Source organism: Notamacropus eugenii, chromosome 3 (genome assembly GCF_028372415.1).
Source record: "Notamacropus eugenii isolate mMacEug1 chromosome 3, mMacEug1.pri_v2, whole genome shotgun sequence".
Lineage (NCBI taxonomy): Eukaryota > Metazoa > Chordata > Mammalia > Diprotodontia > Macropodidae > Notamacropus > Notamacropus eugenii.
This window is the reverse complement of record NC_092874.1, coordinates 15,812,505-15,837,420: the sequence shown is the minus strand read 5'-3', so window position 1 is coordinate 15,837,420 and position 24,916 is coordinate 15,812,505. Positions and strand designations below refer to the sequence as shown.

At 42.2% G+C, this 24,916-nt stretch overlaps 1 protein-coding gene and 1 long non-coding RNA gene across 7 annotated transcripts; one reads left to right on the top strand and one right to left on the bottom strand.

Moving 5' to 3' along the window:
* Positions 1–1,600: 1,600 nt before the first annotated feature.
* Positions 1,601–11,210, bottom strand: NPY (neuropeptide Y). 3 transcript variants are annotated; one of them, XM_072650943.1, is made up of 4 exons: positions 11,024–11,210; positions 9,028–9,255; positions 5,958–6,038; positions 1,601–1,812 (listed from the first exon to the last, which is right to left on the bottom strand). In XM_072650943.1, exons 2-4 carry the CDS (start codon positions 9,213–9,215, stop codon positions 1,788–1,790), a joined length of 294 nt encoding a protein of 97 aa, XP_072507044.1. In that variant the 5' UTR covers positions 9,216–9,255; positions 11,024–11,210; the 3' UTR covers positions 1,601–1,787. The 3 variants fall into 3 exon arrangements, with proteins under 3 accessions (XP_072507044.1, XP_072507046.1, XP_072507045.1); XM_072650945.1 differs by having other exon boundaries at positions 9,028–9,215; positions 11,024–11,193; XM_072650944.1 differs by lacking the exon at positions 11,024–11,210 and adding an exon at positions 10,005–10,368.
* On the top strand, positions 10,351–16,603 carry LOC140532457 (uncharacterized). 4 transcript variants are annotated; one of them, XR_011976523.1, is made up of 5 exons: positions 10,351–10,465; positions 10,588–10,994; positions 12,058–12,132; positions 12,311–12,561; positions 16,027–16,603. It is a non-coding gene; the product is annotated as an uncharacterized lncRNA (long non-coding RNA). The 4 variants fall into 4 exon arrangements; XR_011976520.1 differs by having other exon boundaries at positions 10,351–10,994; XR_011976522.1 differs by lacking the exon at positions 12,058–12,132 and having other exon boundaries at positions 10,351–10,994.
* Positions 16,604–24,916: the final 8,313 nt, after the last annotated feature.

The following is a 24,916-nucleotide window of genomic DNA, read 5'->3' as shown; positions in this document are numbered from 1 at the left end:
ACTACTACTACTACTACTACTACTACTACTACTATTTGTAGAGAGGCTTATGGTTACCAGGGCAGCTACAGGGGGATGGACTCTTTGGTCACAGCAACTCTCAAAGGCCATCTTCTATGGCATGGAAGGGTGGCAGTCTCTGTGTGGAAGGAAGGCTCCCTTTGACAAAACCCCACTTCCTTGCACCATCAAACCTGGCATGTATGAAATGACTCACTTGGCTTTTTGGTTGCCCATAGGTATTGTACATCTAGTTTTAGGATTTTATATTAAGATATGTTTTATGAGCATTGTTTGAGCATGGCAAAAAAAATCAAATGTAAAATGAGGTCCTAGATTCTGTTACTTTGTAAATACACCCAAGAAACCAGCCATTCATTTTAAACAGCCCAGAATTAAATGTTGTTGTTCTTATTGTTTACTGAGTTGTTTGGACTAAAAATCATTTATTACATCAAGGAAAAGTGTCGTGGTAAGTGTAAGTGGGTTACAGCATCTACCTGAAAAGGTAGGTCCCGGGTAAAAACATGGTGAGGATGAAGGATGACAGGGGGACACCCGGAGGGAGCTGCTGTCATCCTCACAATGATAGCACATTGGACAGAGCTGGCATGGGCAAAGGTAGCCCAGGACAAGCTGGCAGGGATGAATCGTGAGATGCACCACGTGGAGTGACAACCGTGCATTATTGGTGAGATGACAGATGTATGTAAGTACTCAGTGCTGAAGGGTGCTTAGGTAATCACCAAAGGGGGAAGAGTTCCCCAAATTTTAGCATAATTTAATTAACACATTCTCTGTTGCGTGAAAAGGCGAGAAAGAAGATTCCATTTACTCCTTCCTTCATCTTCCTATCTACATTCAGCTCATCCATCCCCTGCACCCCCTTGGTTCCTACACTGCATAATGTAGTCAAAAACAGGGTTCGAATCCTTCCTCTGATGTCCATGAGATATGTGACCCTGGGTAGGTAACCTTCCCTTTCCGAGCCTCAGATAGCTATAATGATGCCAAGATAGCTGCACTGGATAGAACTCTAGAACTGGAGTCAGGAAGACTTGGATTCAAATCTTGCCACAGACACTTAGTAGCTGTGTGATCCTAAGCAAGTTACAAGCCCTCTGGGTCATTCAAAAGCAGGAAGTTGGACCCAATGATTGGTGAGGTCTTGTCCAACTCTAAATCTGTGATTCTATGAGTCTTGCTACAAAAGCAAGAAACTTCTGCAATGACCATGTCAGGCATAAGATGCAAAAATGGAAAATCTGATTTTTCCCCAACTCATCATTACTTCTCAGTATTGTCACAGCTTTTCCCATTACAATGTGAACTCATCGAGGACAGAGACTGTCTTGATTGTTCGCACTTGTATCTCAGCAATTAACATAGTTCCTGGCACATTGCTAGTATTTAACAAATACTTTCTCAATTCTGTGAACTAATTTGAGTCTTGGTCTCACCATATTCCTGACTTTTTCTTCAAGAAAACCAAGGGAATAAATGTTTGGATGCTGCTACAGACTATGATGAGGTTTTAATAGCATTTAATGACTCACAAATCCTTACTCTTCCAACAGTAACAAAATTTCATATGCTGATATATTTTGAATGCATGGAAATTTATTTAAATAAACATATATTCAAGACAATCATGGGAAATAAATTCAAGGGATGTGGGGAGAGGTATTGCATGCAGTGGCAAGGTTGGTAAACCTAGGTAGACCAGGCTTTGTAGCCTGAAATATGGAGGAAAGTAGGAAAAAACTTAAGATGAACTGGAGTTCCCATCACCACACGGAAGTATCCTCAAACCTGTAGAAGAGGAAGAGCAATAGCTTGTAAAATATTCAAAGGAAAAGCTCCCAACCTCCTGAGAGAGTTGCAACAGAAAGAAATGGAGCCCTGTGTTGGCAGGTGGTCAAAGGGGAAGGATAGGACTTTTCTCATGGCCAAGAAGGGAGAAAGGAAAAAAGGAAGTGAGAAAGGAAAGGAAAAAGGAAGGAAAGGAGAGAGTGAGGAAGGAAAGAAGGAAGGAAAGAAGGGGGAAAACTTTTTCCAGGGCCTTCATTACCAATGGAGTAAATCTATGGCTCTCTGGGGCTCAGGAATCATCCCTAAATTTAAAAACAACGGTCACTGTCATTCAGTAAATGGAGGGCATTCATGTCTTCTTGCAAGCCATTTTAAGTTGGAAGAACTAAAATTGTATATTCTGAACAATCCCCCCCTCACGCATGTGCGTGCGCGCACACACACACACACACACACACACACACACACACACACACACACAATTTACAGACAACCTCAAAGTTGTCCAGACTTGGAAATCTTCCAGCCCATTCTCTACATTTCATAAATGAGCAACCTGGGGTCTAAACCAAGGAAATGATGCACCCAAAGCTCACACAGTAGGGCTAGGGGCTTTGTCCTAGCGTGTCAGTGTCATCCAAACAAAAGTCATAGCCTCTGCCCTTAACTCTGGCCAAGGCTAATTGATGGGTACTGGCTCAACTCAAACACATCACAGAAGCTCAGAGTAGTTTACTTTTGGAAGAAGTCACTGGTGGGCAACTGCAGAAATAGAGGGGTTGTATCGCCCTCTCCTGGCGAACTTAGTTCTTGATGTTGTGAAGCTCTGTAACAGCTAACCAATGGAGGTTGGAACCAGGGAGAAATAGTGGGAAGTTGAAGGTAGGAGAGGGAGGGCATCATCTATAAGTGAAAATAAATGGTCCACTGGAAAAAGCATTGGGTATGGAGTCAGAAGACCACATAGAGGTTGCCTTTGACCTTTGGGTACACCATTTCCTTGGTCTGGACGCAAGGTTCTTCATTCATGAAATAGAAAGAATGGACTCACAGATTTCTAAGTCCCTCTAGTTCAGACTCTGAGAGCTGTTCAGAAGGCAGAATAATTGCTTTCTTTGAAGCAGTGACCTCACTCTTGCCAGTTTTTTACTACCCCAACAACAAGTATGGTGCCTTGTACGTAGTAGCTGTTCAATAAATATTTGTTGAATTGATTTCATGAGCCATACTAGGTATTAATCATAATTTAATTATAATTAATAATTATAATACTATAGTACCAGGAAGTCCTTTCCAAGAGCCTTTCTTTCATCTTCCATATTCTTAGAAAATAAGCTGGGAGCTTCAGAAAAGAGCAGATGCTTTTTCCCAGGTTGGCTCCATTCTCCAAGCAAGAGTCAAGGCTCTAAATAAGAACATCTGCTTAGGAGTCCAAGGACCTGGGTTTGAATCCCACCTCTGCCAAGTGATATTTGTATGACTTTGGACAAGTCATTACTCCCTGGGCCTCAGTGTCCTCATCTATAAAATGAGGGGATTGGAATAGTTGATCTCTGAAGTCTCTTCCAGCATTGCCCCTTATCATCCACAGAGAATTCTAACACTTCAGTTTGTCCGTAGTTGGAGCTGGATTCGTCAGAGATAAATCTTACAATGACCACTTACTCAACCCTTAGAAATCGCCCAACACACGGGACTGGCCTGTCCAAACCTAGAATCTGGCCATTTCATCTTAAAGTGGTAGGCTCATTCTAGGACCATGCCATCGCCCCCTGAATTCAAGTCAAGTGGAATACAAAAAGGGAAGGATTTTTTAAAAATTTCCCACTCCTCTCTCTGGCAGTAATAATAACAATGTCATTATTATTATTTAATTTTAAAGCCCTGGCATTCAGTTTCAATTACCTAGTGGGTGGGTCCATTTTGACTCTGTTTTCATATATGTCAGTGCTATATTTTTGCGTGTACAGCAGAAAGATCATTGGCATCAGAAAGAGCTGGGTTCGAGTCTAATTCTTCCTTTTCTGACCTGTGTGATCTTAAGCAGGCCACTTAACCTCTGTAAGACTCCATCTCCTTATCTATAGCTGGAGATAACACTACCTTTCACATTATATAAATATTAGCTATTATTTCTCAATGCATCCTTTGAGTTTGATTCTTTAGATTTCCATGAGAAACTTCAAAAAATATATACAATGGGCTGAAGTGCTAAGGCAGTTTTCTAGGACCTTACAATCCGGCACATTGTTTTACATAGCCCAAATTTGATTCTCCATATAAACTATAGGACTCTTGAGTTGGATAGGGCCTTACAACAATCTCTATTTTACATATGGGGAGACTGAGTATCATCGAGTTGAAGTGACTCCCTTGCTTTACCTTAGGCCATAAGACTAGGGCTCAGGTCTGACTCCTGGTCCACTGCTCATTCAAGTATTCCATGCTGTGTCTTTTAGTGATTAAAGACGCAGTCACTATATTTTCCCACAAATCTTTACATTCTGTCTTTAGCACCACAGGGAGACTATTCTGTCTTTCAGAGGTTTGAGTCTGAAGCTCATGAGCAGAACAGAACTATGCCTCGGAGCCAATCTTTTGGTACCTGAGATTTTCAAAGGGCACCCAAAATGCAGAGAACTTCAAAGGATTATGGGAGAAAAGACTGCAAGTCAACTGATTGGGAAAAGGTAGTATTTAGAGTCTGTTCTTTTCACAAAATTGCCAAGAGGGACTTCAGAGGTCATTTAACCTAACCTGTATCTGAACAGATTGAATCCCTGACCACTGGGCTTTCAACTTTTGCTTGAAGATCCCTAGTGACAGTGAGCTCCCTGCCTGCTGGGATAGTTCATTCCACTTTGAGATCTAATTGTTAGAAATTTTTTCCTTATATCAAAGCCTAAATCTATCATCCTGGAACTTCTACCCATTTCTCTGGTTCTGTGTTTTGGGGCCAAAAAGAACAAACCTCACTCCTCTCCCACACAACAGCCCTTCAGATGTAGAAAAATGGCTCCCTATGTATCCCAGAAAACTTTCACTTTAATGTCCTTTTGTACTTTCTTTTCCCCAAACATAACAATAATAATGTGTTTATTCTTTACACTGGAATCTTGAACTGAATGTGCCCGTTTGTTGAATAATAATAATTATTATAAATAATTAAAAAATTATTGCTCTCATTTATAGCATTTACTTTATGCCAGGAACAGCACTAAGTACTTTATTAATACTATTTCACTGGATTCTGCCAACACCCCAGGGAGGCAGGTACTATTAATATCATTCCCATTTTGCAGATGAGGAGATTGAGACAGACAGATTTAAGTGACTTGACCAGGGTAAAACAGCTAGTATATGTCTGAGGTTGGCTTTGAGCTTCCCTCTTCTCAGCAGGACTCCACCCACTCCCCACTGCTGGCCAAGGGCAGAGTTGGGCATGTGGAGAGCTGCGGTCTCATTGGGCGGTTTCCTGGGGCTACCTAGCAGTCTTAGTGCATTTCACCAGAAAGTCCAGGATAAAGGACCAGACCAGGCAGACAAGCTTAGCTTGGAAGAAGGTTTGAAGGTTGCTACCTTATGTCCTAGAAGCCTTTTAAGTCAGTATAAGGATACAAAACTGGAAACTTTTCACCTCAAGCTCCATAGACCAGGAAAACCTCCCTACTGTCATTTGCTCTGTGATTTTAGCTCACAGAGATGCCTGCACAAACACCGGGGGACTAAGGTTGGTTGCCTGAGACTTGGGAATGACATTGTGGGGTTCTCTGCACCTGCTATGTTGCTCTCATCCTCTACCCAGATATGCACACATTCCATCCCTCTAATACCACTTTCAACACAACCCCAGCTTTAGTAACACCAAATCTAAACCTCTTTTAAAACCACAATTGAATTGTGATTCGTTTTTCTTTTGGACTGTTCTTAAGGTATCTTCTCAAATGAAATTATCACAAATCCTTTACAGATTATGACAGAAGGAAAAGTGAGGCTTTCAGCTGAGGGGTGTGGTGGGGAGAATCAGGAAAAGCAGCTTAAGATGTCTATGAGAAACACCACAGTTGTTTAAGTCATACACAAAGTCACACAGTCATACACAAAGAGAGTTGATATTTTTTAAAAAAATTAAACCCTTCTCATACCTGGATCTAGGAAGGTTTTCTGTGTTTTCTTTCAACAAGAGATCTGAGATCAGGGTCTCTGGGCTGGATCGCTTTCCATATCTAAAAGAAGAAACAATGGGGGGTTAAAATGTTCCACCCAATACAAGGAAATATTTTTGTGGTTTCATTAGCTTGGGGAACTCCTGACCTCAGCAGCTCCTTAGACCACAATGGTCTCTAGCCTTCCTGTTTCTGTTCAGTTATGTCCAACTCTTCATGACCCCCTATGGGGGTCCTCAAGTGGTTTACCATTTCCTTCTCCAGCTTATTTTACAGATGAGGAAACTGAGGTAACCAGGGTTAAGTGGCTTGCCCAGGGTCACACTGCTAGTAAAAATCTGATGCCAATTTGAGCTCAGGTCTTCCTGATTCCAGACCTGGTTTTTCAATACACTGTGGCACCACCTAGCTGCCCCCTACTCTGATTTAGTATATAAATCCTAAGGAATCGCCCGAGATTGTGAAAGGTTAAATTTGTCCAAGGTCACCCAGGTGTGGATAAAAGGAGCACTTGAACCCAAATCTTCCTGACCCTAAGGCTATCACTGCTTCACTAGGCTGCCAGGCAAATGAAGTGCATTTATCCATTTTTCAGTATGTCACTCCTATTGATAACAGGATAATGCTATATAATACACAATCATGATATAGCAAAATACTGTATTTATTTAACTCTAATCAGAAAATGATTTTTTTCCAAAAAAAAGTTCTCTTATCATAAGCCTCAGTGGCAAACTAAGGCAATTTCCTGGAAAAAGATTACAGCTATTAACAAAATGCCTTTTGATTTGTCTGTGCTACTTTATGTTCCATAGTTTTCCTTCCCATGGAATATGAAATTATTGGCTGTCTGAGAAACTGCTCAGGGTAAACAATATTATTGCTTTATTGGGAGCCAGAGCATCTGGGTTTAACTCCCTTGTCTATCACTTACCATCTGTGGGTCCTTGTATTAAGCATATACTTCGCTTCTTTTCCTGGGCCTCAGTTTCCCATCAGTAAATAAGGAGTTGAATTAGCTTAGCCCATCTCTGAGGTCCCTCCCATATCTCTGTATGTATTCTGCACATAATTCTATATGGATGTGCCACCTGGGCCATTAGAATATAAGGTCCTTGAAGCTAAAACCCATTTTATTTCCTTTCTTTCTGCTCTCCAGTGCCTAACAAAATATCTGTTTAAAAAGTGCACATTGATTGATTGATTCTAACTTGGATTTATGATCCTATATTAGTTAAATTCTTATAACTTCAAGAAATCCTAGACCCATTATTTCATTATGTTATTCTCAATTTCTAATACTAAATAAATTGAGACTGATTCAAAAGCCTTGTTGAGTCCCATTTTTATTGGAATAGAAAGAGAACCTTACAAGAAAAAAACAATTTTTGAAGCCTAGTTTGGCTTAGCTTTGAATCAATTTCCAATTATTTCAATTACCGAAAAAATAGTAAGTCCCTTTATCTTATGGTCTATACAAGTAGCTCCCCCTCTTTCAAGGCAATATGGTACAATTGGAGGCTGAAGTTCTGGGTTCCAACCCTTCCTCTGACACTCTAAGATACTTACTAACTATGTGACTATGTGACTGTGAATGAGTCACTTAACCTCCAAGCCTCAGTAACTTCCTAGGATTTTATGCTCAGTTGAGTCCCAAGTAAAATGGCCATAATGCCTCAACTACCCAATATCAGAGCCTCTAGCCTACAAAAGGTACACTAAGGCAGCCTCAGCTTTCTGTTCTGAGTTTTAGAATTATCTCCCATTGTTTGTGAAATTCACTAGACAAGATGTTTTATTTAAAGATGAGCCTAAGGAAACCAATTAATTGTCGTCATTCTTTTGACTAAAAAGTTCCCTCCTCAATATGGGGAGAAGTGTTTAGACCTTTTAAATGTCAGCATGGCACTGGAACAAAATATTGAAATTAGCATAGGACTCAGCACATAGCTGGCAATTAATAAATACTGATGGATTGATTGGTAGCGTGAAAGCGCAACCCCAAGTATCTAATGGATAAAGTGTGAACTCATGTCCCAGAGAACTCTTTGGCCCCCAGTCTGCTCTTTAAGAAGAGACAGAGGGGCCTGGATTTTATCTCTAACTTTCTGCTTTCCAGGACCACGTTTCTTCCAAGCAATCAAAGAATTAAGTTGAAAGAACAGAAAAACAACATGATGTGCCATGGAAAAGTGGACTGAATTTGGAGTTAAGACAGTTTGGAGCCTGCTTCTCTCACTTTCTACCTGGGTGCACATTTCCTCAGCTTTCTGGATCTCCATTTCTTGATTAAGTAAAACCCTTGCCAGAATTTAGAATCAGAACTAGACTTGTAATGTCACCAGGATAGGGAACTCTGCCAGCGAAGGGCACCAGTAACTCTGCAGTACAGTCTTAGAAATTGGCGTAATAATAATGGTCATCGTTAGCATTTATACAGCGCTTTAAGATTTGCAAACTACTTTACAAACAGCATTTCATTTGGCCCTCACCAACCTCAGAGGTAGGTACTGCTATTATCTCCATTGAATAGATGAGAAAACTGACATACAGAGGTTAAATGACTTGACCAAAGTCACATAGACAGAAGCTTCAGAGTCAGGTTTGAAGCTAGATAGATCATTGCTGGGAGAATAACTTTCTATCCTCTATACCAGGCTGCCTCCTGCTAGAATTTATTAGAAGAAAATTCAATTCATGAGCTTTTTTTCTATATGTAGTTCTTTCATTTGGGGCCTGGGACAAATGGAGAAATCTGCTTTACCTTTTGACCCCCCAGCATTTTGCCCATTTCATTTTCTGTAATTTCTCCACATCCCTTTGATACCCTTCCTTTCTCCATCCTGGCTTTCCAGGATGGACACAAGAATCCTGATCATTGGAATAAAGGACCTGTGCCCTGCATAGGAAGAGTGATACTCAAGTGGGTTGAAAAGGGGGTTGAAGAAAAGTTGGAGGGGATTTCCCCTTCTTAGGGCTTGGGAGCACTGGGCTCCCTGCTTTAACTGTGGGTACCTGTGTTACCCTGACTGTGCACTCTGGCTCTTACCTTTGTCGGGTGATGAGATTAATGTAGTGCCGAAGAGCCGAGTAGTATCTGGCCAAGTCCTCTGGAGGAGAGTCCTGACTGGGACTGTCAGGTTTGGTTGGGTAAGACTCAGCCAGGGTCTCCAGGCCGATGAGCAGAGACAGGGCACAAGTCAGCACATACAGCCACAGCCACCTGCTTCTCTCCATCTGGACAGCACAGGAGAAGGATGCCGGAGGGACTGGGCTCCTGGTACGGTTAAAAGGAACAGAAATTTCCCTCCCTCCCTTGTAGTACTCCTTACTTGTCTCCCTCAAGTCCCAGCTTGCAAGTCCCGCAGTTCTCTTAGTGCCCCACCCCACCCAGCAGCCCTAAGCCCACAGTCCAGCAGGACCCCTCGGGAGTACAATGAGCATCTGTTTTAACCCACTTTTCTTGCCCCAGGGTAATGGGAACTTTGTCAAGGGCTGGAAAGTCTTGAATCATGAGGGGAAAGGTATTCGAGGAACCTGGAGCTTCCTATACCTTTACTCAATAAGGTTGAGGACTTGGAGCTAGGAAGAGCCTAGGAGATCATCAAGGGCAACGCTTCTCATTTTACAGGTCAGGAAAGAAAGGCCCTAAAAGGTTGCCCAACTCAGTGTGTGTGTTGGCGGAAGGAGCGGCAGTTGCTGTTTATCACAGAATAGGTAGGGAGGGAGCTAATGGCTCCTCTGACAGAGGGCTGGATCTGAGTTCAAATGTGGCCTCAAACATTAGTTGTGTGACTCTGAGCAAGTCACTTAACCTGTTTGCCTTTAATCCATTGGAGAAGGAAATGGCAAACCACTTTGGTATCTTTGCCGAGTCAAACAAATCTACTACAGTCTGGTCCGCAGGGAGGTATCTGAGAATCTGAACTAAAGGACTGAACAAGGTGGGGAGGTCTCCATGAAGGACTCCCTCTACCAATAACACAGGTCAGCACCTTTTCAGTCAAATTGGCCTTGATGGGTTACCTGGGGATAGAGGAAGCTATATGACTTGCCCAGGGTCATTCAACCAGGATGTCACAGGTGGCATTCGGTTTAGGATGCCGGCTTCTTAATTCAGGTCAAACACTCTTTCCAATACAGAAGAAACTTCTTCTGCTGCGGGTCAGGCTATCTCAGGCTGGCTCGCCCCAACTCTTTGTCCGAATCAGCGCACCTCCCTGGCCCTGCTCCAGGCTTTTGCCGAGACACATCTGCTCCATGACCCACCCTCGCTGTTTGCTAAGAGGAGCGAAGGAGCGAGCTCCGAATCTGAGGGGTACAGGTGGCGGTTCTGAAAGCCCGCGGCCCCTCACATGCGCAGTTGGGACACATGTCCGTATCCATGAAAAGCCCGCAACAAGTACCGGGGTAGGACAAGGGACTCCTCACTGGTCTCCTCCCCACCCTCTAAACTGTAATTTCTCCCCAGCTGGAAAGGGGAAAAGGTAATCAGGGAAAACAGCCAACGAAGAAACCTCTTTCTCTCGACACGTTTCAACCCAGACACTTACTAACATGCCTGGCACACAGTGGGAGCCTAATCAGTGTCTATTGATTCATTTTTCAGGGACTCTAGACAGACTGCCCTTTGCAGAGTGGTTCAAATTGCTTCCTCCCCACTAAGAGGCGGTAACTGAACAGGACACTGAAATGGAAACTTGGGTCCCGGAGGGGGAACCCCCCACCCCCACCCCACGCCACCCTTGAAATCTCACTTTGACCTTTCTGTCCTCATACAATGACCCTATGGTAGGAGATTCCCAGATCGGACCGAGATGTCTGGGATAGAGCTGGGAACTCGTGCTAGGTGAGTAAGGCTAGGGGCAGGGAGAGAGGGACACAAAGCAAAGAAGCTACTCAGTTAACCAAGTCCAGAGGGAAAGAAACAGCTCCGAGAAGTCATCTCTCCAAAGTTCACCCGCTCTTCTCCCTGCTCTCCTATTCCCCTGGGGGTTTCCAGAGAACCAGCTGCAGGTAAGCTGGAGTGGGGAGGGTAGACTTACTGTGGATGGCGTGAACGGTGGTCCTGGCTAAGTGCTGAGGTGATGCTTCTAGTTCGAGCCAGTCGTAGAATCAGTTCTCAGCTCTGGGTCGGAGCTATGCCACGCTGGGGCTTTTATGGCTCTCCGCTCCTCCACCCCCACCCCAAAACAACTCCCCAGTGGCTGCAGGAGGGGCCTTGGGCAATCACGTTCGTATGACTACCACCCTGACCATTTACCGCCTCCGCCCGGTTCCTGGGCTGCCAGAACCTTAACAGTACTCCTCCTGCTCCACCCCTGTCCCCCCACCCCCGCCTGTAGCAGGGAGATTGTGACTCTGAGGTGGTATGTGCGGGTGCCTGTCAGGGGTCTAGAGTGGCATCTCCCTGAGACGGGTGAGAATGACGCTCCGTCCTCTAACTGTGCTCTGTCTACCCCCAACCCCTCACATGCCTCCTTTCCACTCTCTTTGGCGAGGCCAAAACTTCCTCGATGCGCGGGAGCAAAAAGATCTCAGCTCTAGCTGGGTCTCCCTTCCCCTCCGCGACACCTGCTTGTCGGGAGGTGAGGAGAGACTCGGAACCGCAGCCACAAGACCAGCAGAGCATCCTAGCCAAACCTAGCTCCCACTGGACCAACTTTGTCCGCAGCTTCCTCAGCTCTCCACGTTGTTCCAAAGGGTCCGACGGAGTCGGCTGTCCGGACCGGTTCCACTGACCCCCTTCACAGCTGAGACAAGCTTTATTTTCACCCCCAGGCCTCCCCAAGCCTCCGCCAGTTCTCCTGGCCAAGCGCTCCCTTTGTCCGTCGCATCCCTCTCTCTCTCGGCCTTTGCTCCAAATGCTCTCCTGGAAGAAGGAGCTGGAGCAGGAACCAGCCGATGTTGGGTGCAAGCCTTCCCCCACCCCCACCCCCTTCCCCGAGTCTGACCCCGCCGTCTTCGCCCCTGTTCTCCCGTAACGCCACAGATGCCTCTGAGACCGTGACGGTAACCACGCAGCTTCCCCTAGGAACTTGGAGAGCTTGTAACAGGCGCATTTTGTCCTCTCTGACAGAGAGCAAGCGAACGCTTTCCATCTCCCGAGCCCCAGAAACCTAGCCGGGAAGGCCCGAGATGTTTGACTCTTTGGGTAGGTAGGAGACCATGGGAAAAAGCCCTGGGGATTCCAACAACCTGGGGAAAGGAGCCGCAGCCCCCTGATTTACACTGAGAGCCAGTTACAAAGCCAGACACCGTGACTTAAGGTTAACCTGTTGGGAGAATCTTTTTAACAGTATGCTCAAAGGGGGATCTCTCTTTCACAACAGCAAAAAGCCGAGCAGAGCCAGGCTGCGCCCCCTCGTCGCCACTGCACACCTGTTGGAGCTCCCGCAACCCTGCAAGAGTCCGGATATGAACAAGCAGGCTGAGTCCTGCTCACACAACTGCAACTCCCAGAATGCTTCTGGAGCAAGGACAATATCGCCTCCTGAGAAGGCAGTTTGTATGAACGCTCCCGGTGTTCAGATTACCAGCTAATTTTACCGGAGCGTGCCAGCATTTCCTTACCTTAAAGATGGTGAGTGGTCCCAAGCTGGGAGGAAGTTTCACGAGGTCAGGTTGGCTGGGTGTTTTTCAACGTCCATAGCCCCAGCATCCAACACAATGCCTTACCTATATTGGGTGCTTAAGAAATGATAGTTGGATTAGACAGGTTGGTGTCTTTTTTACCGTAATAATAATAATAGCTGCCACTTATATACTCCTTTGAGCCTCGAAAAGCCCTTCACACAAATCATCTCATTTCGTTTTAACAATAAACCTGTAAAGTCTACCCCTACCTCCCCCCTCCCCCCCAGTTTTACAGATGAGGCAGCTGAAGCTCAGAGAAATTAAGTAACATCTTCAGGGTCATACAGCTACTAAATCTCTGAGGTCAGATCCGAACCCTATTTTCTAGACTCCAGCTCCGATTCTCTACGGCACCCCGCCCCCGCACCCCCCTCCTCGCCCCCCTCCCCCACGTCATACCAGAACACACTTTTTGAAGATCACTGGTGGTGAAACGGACAGAGCACTATACTTGGAATCGGGAAGGCTAATTTTTGTGAGTTTAAGTCTGGCCTCAGACTCTTAATAGCTATGTGATTCTGGGCAAATCACTTAACCTCAGTTTCCTCACAGGTAAAACAAGCTGGAGAAGGATATGGCAAAACACTCTAGTACCTCTGCCAAGAGAACCCTTGACTCACAAAGAGTCAGATACATTTGAACAACAACATGCTTTGATTCATGCCTGTGACATATTTCATTAAAAGGATACTACCTTTCATTACATGTCGTATCTGTACAGGAAATACATAAAAAGTAAGGCTCTCTTAGCTTCTGTGAAAGGGAGTGACTCTAAGTAGTAACTATTAAGAGAATTAAATGCACTTCAGTGAGTGCTGTGACCTCTATTTTCCTTTATTAAAGTGAGAAAGGCGATAGATCAACTTCTTTAAGATGTTTAAAATTTACCAAGAATCCTTTAAAAATGAGAGGTTGGTAGATCAATAGGATTTGGAAGGAATAAGATTTAAAACTGGAAGGGATTCTGGTCATCACTGAGGCTGACCTCTCACACCATTTGATGCATAAGGAAACAGGCCCAGAGGGATCTTAGGAACAGAGCTGAAAGGACCTTACAGATCATGGAATCCATCTGACAGAGGAGGAGGCTAAAATCTAACTTGGTTTAGGTCTCATAGGTAATACAGTAATAGGACTGGAAACCAGATGCTCTGTTTGATTCAAAATCTTGTCATGCCTATTTGTAAGGGACTAGCTGTCTTCATTTAGTTATTTGGAAACTTGACTTAATTTAATTGTTTTAGTTTTAACTAATGTTACCTGTACCTCAGGACTCAGGATTCAGGATTTCATCCTGTTCTCAGGATTCAGCACTTCCAGGAGGAAAGGAAAAAGCAGTAGGTTGGTAATGTGTGGTTTAGGGTCCTCTGTGTCCCCTATTGAGGGGACCTAATGTGCATGATTTTATTACTGGAGTTCCAAGACATTGGACTTTGCAAACAAATAAATGGATAGATAGATAGAAGAATGAATGAATAAATAAAGCTTAGTTCAGCCTAGTTATAATCTCCTTACTCATCATTTTAATACTTAAATATTCATGTATAAGCTTAGGGGCAGATTACTTCTTCCTCATCTGTCATGAAAAGCATGACTAATAGCCATAAACTGAGTCTGGGAACATCTTACAACATGGGAAATTTCCCAGTGGAATAGAAAAGCTAAGACAAAGAAAAAGAACTGGGATCCAGGTGGAAAAAAACAGCGAATTAAATTTGGATGGGAATAGAAAATAAACAACAAAAAAAAATATAAAGACAATGTGTGCAGAACCCAGCACATAGCTTTTAGCAACAAAAATTATTTTTTAAAAGTTTAAGAAAAATATTTTAAAAAGATTTAAGATAGATACCTAATAAGGTTAGTTGAAGAAATAATATGGTATGTTACACACAGTTTACCTTTCCGTTCTCTACCTTCATCCATTTCTTCAGTTGTGTATAGAGCTATAACCATAGTGGGGAATTGAGAACTTTGGTCCAAGGTCCTGAAATTTAGATACTGCTGATAGCACTTTCACCGTTGATCTTACCACCTTGTTAGCAAGAATCATTCACTAATATAGGTAACTACCAGATAATTTTCTTCTTCTCTAGCCATATTATCCCCCTAAGTCAGCTCTTTCAGGATTTTCCCCACAACAGTAGTCTCTCCAGCAAGGAGCTCATGATGTCTCCCAGGTATGGGTCTCTATCCTTCCTGACCTCCCTATGCCCTAGTAGAGAAGATTTCCAGTCTTTCTTAAGTATACCTTTCTGGAATCCAAAGAAGTTCTTCTTTTATCTTCAACCAATTTACAACTCCTTGTTGTCTTTATTATAGTGAGGATTTTTGGGGGGTGTGGGGGGATAAGATAATCACTGAGGTTCCCGCCAATGATGTGATTGTGTTTACTTTTGAAATAAAAGTTTACTCTTTCATGGAATTCTTAAGATTCTCCCTGCTGAGAAAGAAAGATACAGATTTCACAAATTTACTATTGGATTCTTTGTGTACCGATAACTTTACTAGTTTAAAATCCCATTAATTTTAATCAAAATGTCTTTGCCTTTTTATTGCCTTATCAGTGGTTGCTGAGAGATGAAGCCAATGCCTGAGTGTTACATTTGGAACTAGAATTTTCTTTTAAAAATGATTTGAGCTGCCTTTACCCAAAATATCTAGTTTTTTAATCTAGTTGGGACCTGGAGTATATGTATGTGTGGGTACAGGGAACACTATGTACTAGAAATGAAAACAAAACAATGTTAATTCAAATTTGAGTTAAGCCCAATACATGTACATCAACTGCTCTTATCAAATCTGTAAGGTGCTCTGCTTGCAAAGGAGACAGCTATCAGTCATTTGAACTCACAGGGAAGAAAATGTTCCTGGGTTTCTGGGCCGGAGGTAAATGTCTCTGACAATCTCTAATCCTGGGAAGAGGCTAACCTGCAGAACAGAGATTCTACCCCTACCCTGACTCCCCATAACAGAGGCAGTAAAGCACAGTGGGCTGAGTCTGAGAGTGCCCTGGAGGTACCAGGCTTGGAGTCGGAAAGATACTCTCTCCAGGTCCACTCTCTCTGTCACTTATACAGAAACATGAGACAAGACCCATGAACTTCTTGGGAAACCAATCAATCCACATAGGTTTCTTCAATGCTTGTCTCATGCTCACGTCCATAACTGAGGAAGCCCATTTAACATTGAGATAATTCTCAAAATTTGAGTATCAGAAATTTTTCCTGCCATTTTCCTGGGCTTTCTTGCACCTTCCCCCTACTTCCTGCCATTGCTCCCAGTTTCACCCTCTAGAGTCATGCAGATCAATTCCGATATCTCTTACATATGAGAGTTTTTCAAACTCTTAAACATAAATAGCTATCATGTCCCATCCCAACTTCCCTGATCAAATTCTTCTCTTCTTCAGGCTCAACATTTCCAGTTCCTTCAAATGATTTTCTTGTGATATGGACTGAAATCATCCTGACTGCTGGCTTCACAATGTTGTCTAGTTAACCAACGTCCTTCCTAAAATGTGCTGCTCAAAATTGAACTCAGCCCCCTCAATGTGGTCTGACCAGTGCAAGACTATAGCAAGACAATCCCCTCCCTTCTTGGCCCCATTCTAGATTCCTTCCTTCTCTTTCCACAACCCAAGATCACATTGGCTTTCTCAGTTATCTGAATCACACTGATGACTCCCAATGAATTTGCAGATCCCACCCAAGTCCCAGATCCTCCCCTTGAACTGTGATAGGAGTGGGGGCTTCTTGCTCTTATTGTTTAAAAAGGATCTTGCTTCTCTCTAGAAAAGTGGCAGCTTCTATTGTAGCATTATGGAATTGTCCCAGGAGCTACAGATCTCCCCTGGGCATCTGCCCCAAATATAAGTGCAGGGATTGCAAAGAATTAAAGGAAAAAAGAGAGGGATTCATGATCATGTGATGGCTTCATAATAAGTGGACAGAGCTTTTACAAGATTTAGGTGCACAACATTAAATAGAATGGGAAAATAAAATGAAAAAAAGACTCATCCTTCCAGCGCCAGTAGGTCTTCCCTGCCAGGAGTGATTGCCGCTTGCTGGCTGAGAAGGTATGCATTCTGGCAGTGCTAATGTAATAACTCTGTGTCGGAGTAATTTCAGAATTCCATGCTGCAGTTCTGACTGCCCCATTAAAGCCTTCTTGGGGATGAAATAGTGGGTTTGCCTTTATCAAAAATCCATTTCCATATGGGAGTGAATTTGACAAGCTAATGAAAAACATGATTACAGCAAGAGATGCTATAGGCCAATCCTGGCTCTGTTCCATCCAGGCAAGTAGCCTTGGTATCTTGGACTCTATAGTCAGAGGACCAATTTTGAAAATGACTAGTTTTTTTTGCTTGTTTAACTCATAAGGAATGGTTCGAAGGGCAGTATTTGTCTTCTAACATATAAGAGTCTGGAGGAAGATAACTATCTATATTATATATATTTACATATTTACGTAATACTTTTTGTTATTCAGTCATTTCTGTTGTGTCTGACACTTTGTGACACCATTTGGGGCCTTCTTGGCAAAGATCCTGGAGCAGTTTGCCATTTCCTTCTCCAGTTCACTTTACAGATGAAGCTGAGGCAAACAGAGTCAAGTGACTTTGCCCAGAGTCATATAGCTAGTCATATACCTGAGACTGAATCTGAACTCATTTCTTCCTGATTCTTAGCTGGCACTCTATCCACCATGCCACCTAGCTGCCCCATAAAACTAGAAAAGATATTTTCTTTCCCTCCTCAAATCTCCCCAGAGTTCTTGGGTTGACTCTATCATACTTCTCTATTTATATGCCATGGAACTCTCAGCAAACTGTCTCCTCCATTAGGACAGGATTGAGGTAACTTAAAAAAAACAAATCTCTCCATCCACCAAACCCAACACAGTGATATATACACAATAGACAGCTAAACGTTTGTTGAACTATTAAGTGGTATCCAATACTATCAGGGCATGTGCTATTTGTTGATTCATTCTCCACCTGATGCCATCACACTTCCTGATTTACCCTTTTGTAGGAGGCACTTGCAAAGAGTTTCTGACTTCCCTTGTTTAAGAACTTATTCATACAAAGATACTCCTTTAAACAGTCCTAGCCATAAGTTCATGCACACAAGACAGCTAAAAGCAATGGAGACAGCAGAGCCATACAAAGAAGGTGGAAGGAGATGATTATGGATTTTCAGGATCGTGAAGAAACCACACAGGTGTCTAGGGCTAACAAATGAGGATTTAGACCCCTTCCTATAACAATAATTGTTGACAGTAACCTAGTGCCTTACATATAATATAACATTTGTAAAGTACTTTGCATAGGGCTATATTAATGCTAGTTATTATTATTTCAATTGATTCTCAAGAGAAGCCGGTGGACAGGTATCATCATGCCTATTTTGCAGATGAGAGAAATGAAACTCAACAAGGTCAAGTGGTTTCCCCATGGCACACTGCTAGCAAGTGTTAAGGGAAGATTCCAATCCAAGCCTCTCTTGACTCCAAACCCAGTTCTATTGGTTCTCTCCTCACCAAGCACCTGAGTAAGGAGGCAGACGAGGAAATGGTCCCTCATCAATTTTGGTGAATATCAATGTATTCTAGACAAGTAGGAGAAACTGATGATTCATTCATTTGATGACAGATCTCTATAGGCCATGAGAACTAGGCAAAAGAAAATTGTGGGGTTTTCTATTTATTTACTTTGCTACTATTTACATGACCAGCACACAACAGGTACTAAATAAATGCTTATTGACTGACTAGTATAGCAAAAGACTTTAAATAGGAGAGATCCAACTACCCTAAATAATTTTCCAGATTTAAAAAACAATAACAACTCTATTGTGGAAGCAGCAAGAACTTTTTTCAAAATATGTTACAGCGACTTCTTTTTTAATTTTCCCCACTATTAATAGGTAATCTGCAGGTTTTTGGAATGACAGAATCTGATTAGGAAGGAGCCTCAGAGGTCATCTAGTTTAAGCTGTTCTTGCACTAGAATGGTGTCTCTAGTCTCTTCAGCCAGTAGTCATCCAGACTTTGCCTAAGTAATGCTTGAGGAAGAAGCCACCACTTCCTTGGACAGCTCATTCATCTTTGGGACAGCTGAATGAAACTGATGACAGCAACTCAATGGGTTCAGTTATCCCAGAGATCAACACAATGTCAGAAACATTGGCATGTGCCAACTTGCTCTCAACCTATCCATTGCCGGTGTACAATAGCAACGTTTTCTTTCCGGCAAAGTCATCACCATATTATTCTCTCCCCATCTTCCCTGTATAGAAGAGGCAGTTATGAAATCTTTTGAAATTTCTCTGTCTAGGTTTATGGAAACACAGAGCTACAAGTTTCTTTTCTAGCAGGCTAGCTAGTTGGATGCTTTTATTTTATTTCCATTATGAAAACTCCCCCTTTCAATGAAATGCCCATTTGACAAAAATGGGTCTTTGTTGAAATATCTCTTCTCATTTTAGCATTAGAAAAACTTGTCAGGACAAAACTCAAAAGGCAGGATGATCATCTTCATTTTAGCTGCCTTCTGTAGAGAATTACTGCTAATAATTCTGATGAAAAGGAAAATATTTCCATCTTTCAGTAAAACAATGAAAAACCTCAGTAATAAAAATGCACTAACAGTAAAGAGACAGGGGGTGGTGTCAGTTTGACAGACCTCAAAATGGGCTTCCAGGGGAGAGGTGGGAACAAGAGGGAAGAGGCTGATATTCTAATGTGATTCCCAGTTCAGCTGAGAATTATATGTCAGCTCACAGAATTTGAATATGGTTGCTAACTAGATTTAAGCCTAGTACACATTTCCCCCTATGAAATAGTAGATGAGGCTCTCAATTATGAAATTAAATGTCGGTGACATGTTACTTTCCACCTATTGTTTTCCTCAAGCTGGTCCAGGGAATATTTTTTTCTGTTTTCAGACAAAAATAATGTGATCAGTCTTTGGTTTTTTTTTTTTTTTTCATTTTCTCCTGACCAACTTTCCAACTCTCTGAAGTTTCCTAATGCTCAGCTTTAGGAGTGTGAGTCATTGCCACTGGATCTTAGATAGGAAAGAAATTCCTGAAAGACAGGGCTCAGGAGGGAATGGTGGGAATCTCCCAAAGGGTAGTTAATATAAAATGAAAGACCTGGATCAGGGATGTAACAATTAGCTTCTTTCAAATTCAATTTGAACATCATAGTGAGGCTCTTTTATGCCTTGGTCCAACTCCATGTCATAATCTAAACAATAGATGCTCTTGAGTTTTCCTGCATGGATGACTATGCCAAACTCTTCAGAGGGACTTTGGATTTCATTTAAAGGGATCTGAAATGCTCCGCGGAAGGCAGTACAATGTCATCCTTAAACAGGATCATCTGGAGACCCTCACGATCTATAGGGAATCCTTCTGCCTTTTGGACTCTATGCTAGAACTCTGACACAATGCTGGGCACGTTTCCTTGTATGAGATTGGTAATCAGTATAACCTAGTAACCTAGTAGAGTTATTGCTAGATCCATCAAGAACTTTTGCCTGGTTTCAATCATTGGCATGAATGATGGGAGCCCATTTCTTAAAGAAGTTTGAAGGGAGAGTTTTTCTCTAGCAAATCACATTTCTTAAAAATGATAAATAACAAACTCACAGTAGGAAGCTGTGGATGCTGTGCTCTCTGTCCTTTCTAAGCCAAGCATGATGTTTTCAGTGGTTCTTGTTTTGAAGTGTGGCTTCAGTGACTCACCCAGGGCCCTTTAGTAACGTGACCCCTGGCATTCACTCTCCACCCACTCTGCATTGGTCCACCAGGACTGCTGGTGTTTCCACTGGAGTCTTAGACTGCCCTTAGGCTTAGCCCTACTGCTGGCCATGCTTTTTCTTTTTAAGATTCTCTTAAATCTAGAGAAGTCAGAAACACTTGTGTTCAAGCCCTACTGCTGATGTACTGGCTGTGTGACTTTGGGCAAGGGATTAAGCTCTCAGTGGCCCCATAAACTCTCTAAGCTTATAAATTGTAACCCAGGGGCATCCTGGCATTAGGAAAGGGAGTTTTGTCCATTAGAGTTGTGTGCATTAATGAAATCATAGGTGAGAATTAAGACCCGTCCACCTACCCCCAAAGTCTGACTCTCCCAAGCATCCTTACCTTTAGACCTTTAGGCTCATCACCAGACTGGGCTGAACTTGAACCAAATGTCCCTGCAAATGTTCCCTTTCCAACAGACTCCATTCAAGTCCCATCATTCCATGTGTTCCTTTATCCTAACAAGATAGATACTTCTAACTGCTGAACTTTGCATCCCTTGGCTATCATAGCATTCCTAGAGCCATTCCTATCAATACAACCATGATGGCTTAGGCAAGGGAGTTTCTAACTTTTTTTGTGTCATGGACCCCTTTGGCAATCTGAGGAAATCCTAAATCCATAAAATAAAATACATAGCATTACAAAAGGAAACCAATTAAATTGTAACGCAGTTGTCAAAAAACTAAAAAAAAATTCATGGACACCTGGTAAATCTGTGATAATTCTATGAAAGTCAGTTGTCTCTAAGCCTTAGTTTCCTCATGTAGAAAATGAGGGGGTTGCATTAAATGTTCTGTACAGATCTAGCCTAGATACTCTTTGGAGCTGGCCATAGCCCCTTTCAGTCTTACAATTGGCAAACCACCCCCATGTCTACACATGACTGGTTTAAGTGGTTGACGGATCTAGAGAAGACTCCTGGCACAGGCACTATGCACAATTACAGATGTGCCTTTTGCTGCAGCCCAGGGGCCTCTAGGGATATTATCACTATAACACAGGCAAGAAAATAAAAGTGGCTGTGTGAGAGACATCTTAACATCAAATTCCAGGTAATTACCAAGAACATCTCTGCCTCTTCTTGTCAGCATCACAGAGACAGGATCAAGGAAACTGACAGGTAATTGATGATGGTGGGGGTGTGGGTGGGGGAGAGTAAAACCCAATAACAAAAAGTCTACTGCAGATTTTCAGATTTTTAAATGTCTGCCCAGAGCAGAGCAAATGCTCACAATGAGATGCCAGGGAGAAGCATCAAGAATTATAATCATTTATACAGCAATCTATTATTTATTATCATCATCACCATCATTATAGGCTTGCAAAGTACTTTCTATCCACAATTACAATTGATTTTCACAATAAACTTGTTTCTTCCTAATAGTCCTGTGGGGCAGGGAAAGTTTTCTGATGTCCATAGTATGACAGTGGAAGCTGTCAGGGCTGCAGTGATTTACCCAAGGTCACACAAACTATTGAGTGTCAGATCCTGCACTGAACCCAGATCTTCTGGTTCCAACTGCAGCACTCCACACCCCATAGTCATTTCCTTACTAAAAAGGTAGAAAGGAAGTGAGTAGTTCTTAGATATCTTCCTGGAGCCCATCTGAGTATAACTATTTGAATAAAATTCAGTAGCTCTCTGTTCCCAAAAAAAGAAAATGAAAGGTCCAGACTTACTCAGAATATCTTTACTGTAAAAATTACTAAGTACTGGAAACAGAGAGTGGTAGTTATGCATGGGCAAAATAGGCAACCTCCTACTGTGATTTCAGAAGTACAAGAATACTATTAATATTAATGTTACTAGTACTACTAATTACTGCCACCATGGCAGCTTTGAAAACTATGTAGTCATATGCAAGTACATAATCATATAATTATACAATTACATAAAGCATATAAATCATACATATTATATATGTGGGTGTATACATACATATATACACGTGTGTGTGTGTGTGTGTGTGTGTGTGTGTGTATTTCCCTCCATTTCGTTATCTGAAAAATGAGGTAATTAGACTGAAAGAACTCCCTGGTCAAAAGTTTACTACCTTATGAACCTAGGAACTCTTTTCAATTTTATGAGCCCATGAATGCCTTACAAAAAGAAATGTCTTTATTTCCCATAATCCTCATAAGGTCAGGAGAAAAATGTAACTTTTTCTATTAAACAACAACGTGAGGCTTTTACGTGATTTCAAAAAAAAACAAAAAACACATCTATAACCTACAGTTCCATGCTTGAAGACACTGGGATTTCACCAATGATCTTTTCCACTTTCCTAATCTGTTCCTCAGATCATCAACCAATTAATGCTGAAGATATGAAAACAAAAACAAATCAGTCTCTGCCCTCCAAGATCTTGTATTTGAATGAGAGACACTACATGTATCTATATAAGCATGTGCCTAATAGATACAAGATGAATATATGGTGGTTCTGGGAGGGGTTGATCAGGAAAGGCTTCATGCAGAAGGTGACAAGCTCTGAGTCTTGGAGACTAGAGATTTCAAGAAGTAAACTGAAGAGAGAGGGGAGCCCTGGCATAGGCAATGGGCAGGGTTGAAAGATAGACTATGATCTAGCCACACAGTTCTACAGAGTGGCATAAGGGGCAAAATGTGTAAAAGAATGGAGAAGTCCAAGGGGCCCACTTGGGAAGAGTCTTCAATGTGGAAGAAAAGGAGTTTGTTTTTTACCCATAGTCAATTAAGAGCATCATTCCATGCATTCCTTTATGGATCTGTAAATGATGCAATTAGACTTACAGAAAGGAGATTGACCTTGTTTTAGGAAAGTGAGAAAAGGGTGAGTAGGACAGGAAAGAGATATGAAATTTTCTGTGCTGGCTTTGCTGCCTTCTGAAATGCAGAGTCATCTTTGTACTACATTGAAGAATTAGAGGAGGATTTTGGTGAAGGAAAATCTCCACACTATATTAAAATAAACATTGGCCCCTAAGGCATTGCTGAGATTCATGGGTTTTTTTTATTTTTTCCAATTACATGAAAAGACAATATTTTTTGTAAAATCTTAAGTTCTGCATTTTCTTCCTGCCTCTCTATCTTCTCTCCCTAAGACAATAAGCAATTTGATATAAGTTATATATGTGCAATCAGATTCATGTTTTTCTTAAGAACAATTTTTTAAAAAAATTATGCATTGGAATAGTTAAGTAGAGTAGTATAGCAAGGGATTAGTCTTAGTCCATTATCAGTCATAACTGCCCATTCTGGAAATAGCTACTGGCATCCACCAGCCCCACTGTCATCCCCTTTTCCTTTTTGGAAAATTTTGAGAAGTCTGACATCATTTACATAGGAAGAAGGGCAGGTGAAAGGGCAGGAATGCCTCTCTGAATTCTAGAGCCCCAGTCCTGTTGTGAACAAGAGATATTTGGTCCCAGTACTGGAAAAGGGGGCAGGTAAAACTTCTATAAGCTTACTGAGAGTAGAGACCTAATTGCCCATCTCCAGAGGCATTCCCGCAGTTACTTGGGGAGACTCTTTGTGGTAAAGAAGGGCACTCTGGCTCCTGGAGTCATGAAAGAATTATTAGCCCTCATCTGAGGCTCTGGGGGAATCACAGACTGATAGAATAACAGACTTACGGTTGAAAGAGACACAGTAGCTCTCTAATTCAACTTAGAACCAAAAAAAGGAATTACAACCACTCTATATCCAATAAGGGGTCATCCAATATCTCTCAACTTCCAGTGAAGAGAAGGATGCTCCCTCCTGAGCTCACCCATTCAGTGTTAGGATAACTCTAGCTCTTAGGATTCTTCCCCCAGCATCAAAACTAAAATTGCCTCTTTGAACATTTCATCCACTATTTCTGGTTCTGTCCTCAGAAGCCAGACAGGATACATTTATCCATTTTTTTACAGATTCTTGACATAGTGATAATTTCCTAGCCAAGTGCTCAAGAACTAAACCCTAGAGAAAAGATCACATGGAGAAAGAAAAGTATCCTTTGCTTGTGGAGAGTCAAATGCCGAGTTATCAGAAAACAGAGCTGAGGATAATGATGGGGGAGAAGACCCCAGGATACCTGATGGAAACAAAGAAGGAAGATGTGAGTGAATCAATGGGGCAGCATCAGCAAGAGGAGAACTGTCAGTGACAAAACAACATGGTTCAGGGTAGCAACATAGAGAAATGAGCTTCGCCCTTACTAGGTGACTATTTAGGATAGTACTGTAAGGTTACAGGGACAATATATACGGTAGAGTATAGAGTAGCTATCAAGAGGAGAAAGGACCTAACTCTTGGCTCTCTGTGGCTCAAATGTGAGTTTTTTTGTCATTCACTGCATAAGTAAAACTGTTCTATGTTTTTAATGCATGTGAGCCTGGATACTTGTAAAAGGAGCTGATGGACATCCCTGGGGTAATGTCAGACACTGACATTTCCAGGTGCCATGCAAAAAAAGCCATAGAAATGACAGATCCTGAAAGTGAACTCAGGCCCTTTGTG